Below are 2,608 nucleotides of genomic sequence, written 5' to 3'. Positions count from 1 at the left end.
GCTTACAAAGCCACCAGCCTCTGTGAGAGTGTAGAAACTTACAAATCTCTAAATCTCTTTGATAGTATATATTCTCTTACTATCCCCCATCTTGCTATCACTGGGAGGAATTTTCTGAAGTAAACTATATTTCCTTGAAATTTTGTTCTCTTCTGTTCATTTTTCTTTTCTTTTGCCGCTTTTTATATTTTTGAGTGTTTTTGCTTGCATGTATAATGTGTGCCACATATATGCAGTTCTGAACTATCATGTGGGTGCTGTAAACCAAACCTAGGACTTCTGCAAGAACAGCATGTGCCTTTATACTCTAAGCCATCTCTACTATCCTCCCCTAATATGTTTCTATGTAAGATACATAAAGTTCTAAATTGGATTCTGATTTTTTTTGTATGGCCTTAAGGAAATCATACAAACATTGATTCATTTACATAAAAGATATAGAGAGAGACAAAGAAGAAAAGTAGAGATTTCTTTTGCTCCTTGGAGTTGAACTCACAAACAAGAACAAGTGATAGTGATATCACTAAGCACTAAGCCCGGCAGGGTTTGTTTTACAGGAGCAAGTGACCTTCTCCTTTTTATTTTTAATTGTATTACAACATAGCATTCATCTGATACAATAGAGAAAATAACTTAGATATTACCATGAACTTTTGTTCTTTGTTATATAGAAAAGAATATTTGTGTTTTTTAAAAAAAAGATTGTAGACATAGTCCCAATATCAAGAAAAATAAAGTGACAATTTCAATTTAATTCATAACAAAACACAATTATGATAATGTTTTAGCAGCATTGAGGGATTTGAGACATTTTGCAGAGAAATGGTCCTAATATATACTCAAACACCTCTAAAAATAAAAGCTAACTTCAGTGAATTGTAAAATTCCATCACAGTCTTGAAGCTAAAAGCCTAGAATAAAAGCCACACTAAAGGAGACACCAAATAATTCCTGAAATTGTGATAGTTCTGAAAAAAACTATAATTCTTCTCATCATTACCATTTTAAAATACATCTGTAGGTAATAAGACTTTCAAATTGGTGACTAGTTTTTAAAGTGACTTCAAAAAGTGAGAAAGAAATGGGTTACAAATAACACATATATGAGATTACTAGCACAATAGGTCCATAGTCTGACACAGATAATAAACACCATATTGAATCTGAGAGCATATAATCCCAAACAAGTCACAAACAGATTTACAATTCATGATAAGAAACAAGACAGTATTGTAGGACTCATATTAATTTTGTCAAAATATAAAGAGAACTTAAAGGAATAATAGACAAGAAATGAAAGCAAACCAGCTCAAATTGTTTCAATTAACTTGTGATTCTCTTTATGGTTTTCTTCACAGCAACTTTGACATCCTTATTCCTGAGGCTGTAAATAAGGGGATTCAGCATGGGCACCAAAAATGTATAAAATACTGAGAAAAATTTTCCTTGACCTACAGTCTCAGCAGATGATGGCTTGACATAAGCAAGGAGCCCAGATCCATAGAAGAAACTAACAGTTATGATGTGGGACCCACAAGTGCCCAGGGCTTTGGACCAACCCTTACCTGATGACATATGAACGATATTGAAAAGGATCATAGCATATGAGATGAAGATAATCAGACTACATAAAATGATAGCTGTACCCACCACAGCAGTACTCACAAGCTCATTGAGATAGGTGTTACTGCAGGAGATCCGAAGGACAGGGAAGATGTCACACATGTAGTGATTGATGATGTTGTTATTACAAAAGTTGAGCCTAATCATTAAACCTGCCAGAACCATGGCACTAGCAAACCCTATCAAATATGACACAAACATCAGCAGACAACAGATCCTAGGTAACATGATAGCCTTGTACAGTAAAGGCTTACAAATGGCCACATAGCGATCATAGGCCATGACTGTCAGCACCCAACTCTCAGAATGGGCAAAAAAGCAGAAGAAAAACAGCTGAGTCATGCATCCTGTAAAAGGGATGATATTCTTCTCTGAAACAAAACTCATCAGCATTTTGGGTGTAAAAACAAATGAATAACAAAAATCAATGAAGGACAGATTGAAAAGGAAAAAGTACATAGGAGTGTGGAGATTGGAGTTTAAGATAATAAGACTCATTAAGCTCAAATTACCCACCACTATAACAGTATGGTTCAGCAAGAACAGGAAAAACAGGGGCAACTGGAGCTCAGGTTGATCTGTCAGTCCCATAAGAATAAACTCAGACACTGAAGAGTCATTTTTTGTTGCCATTTGCTTCATGGATGGCCTCTGTAAGAATAGAAGGTTATACTACTAAGCAATTCATCCTTGACTCCAGAGGAATAAGGCAAAATTATTGGCTTTTAAGCTTGCGTCAAAGGGGCATATAGCAAGCCATACAAAGATCTCCAACCACTCATGTGAACTCTGAGGAGCCCTTAGTACCTTGCTATCCTCCTAATAATGCATGTATCTGTCCAGAAAGCATGAATTTTTAATGTTATTCCATCTCTTTCCTTATTCATACTGACAACTAAATCTGAAAAGAGCAATGCATAAGAACATTTACACAGCATTCATAAGTTTGATAACCTTCAGTTTCAAGATACATAGCCAGGACAAG

At 35.3% G+C, this 2,608-nt stretch overlaps 1 protein-coding gene across 1 annotated transcript; it reads right to left on the bottom strand.

Annotated features, from left to right (window-relative positions):
• Positions 1 to 1,294: 1,294 nt before the first annotated feature.
• Olfr25 (olfactory receptor 25) lies at positions 1,295 to 2,362 on the bottom strand. The gene has a single exon (NM_146870.2). It carries the CDS (start codon positions 2,263 to 2,265, stop codon positions 1,324 to 1,326), a length of 942 nt encoding a protein of 313 aa, NP_667081.2. The 5' UTR covers positions 2,266 to 2,362; the 3' UTR covers positions 1,295 to 1,323.
• Positions 2,363 to 2,608: the final 246 nt, after the last annotated feature.

Source organism: Mus musculus, chromosome 9, assembly GCF_000001635.26.
Source record: "Mus musculus strain C57BL/6J chromosome 9, GRCm38.p6 C57BL/6J".
NCBI lineage: Eukaryota > Metazoa > Chordata > Mammalia > Rodentia > Muridae > Mus > Mus musculus.
Note: the sequence above shows the minus strand (reverse complement) of the source record. Positions and strands in the feature narration are given on the sequence as shown.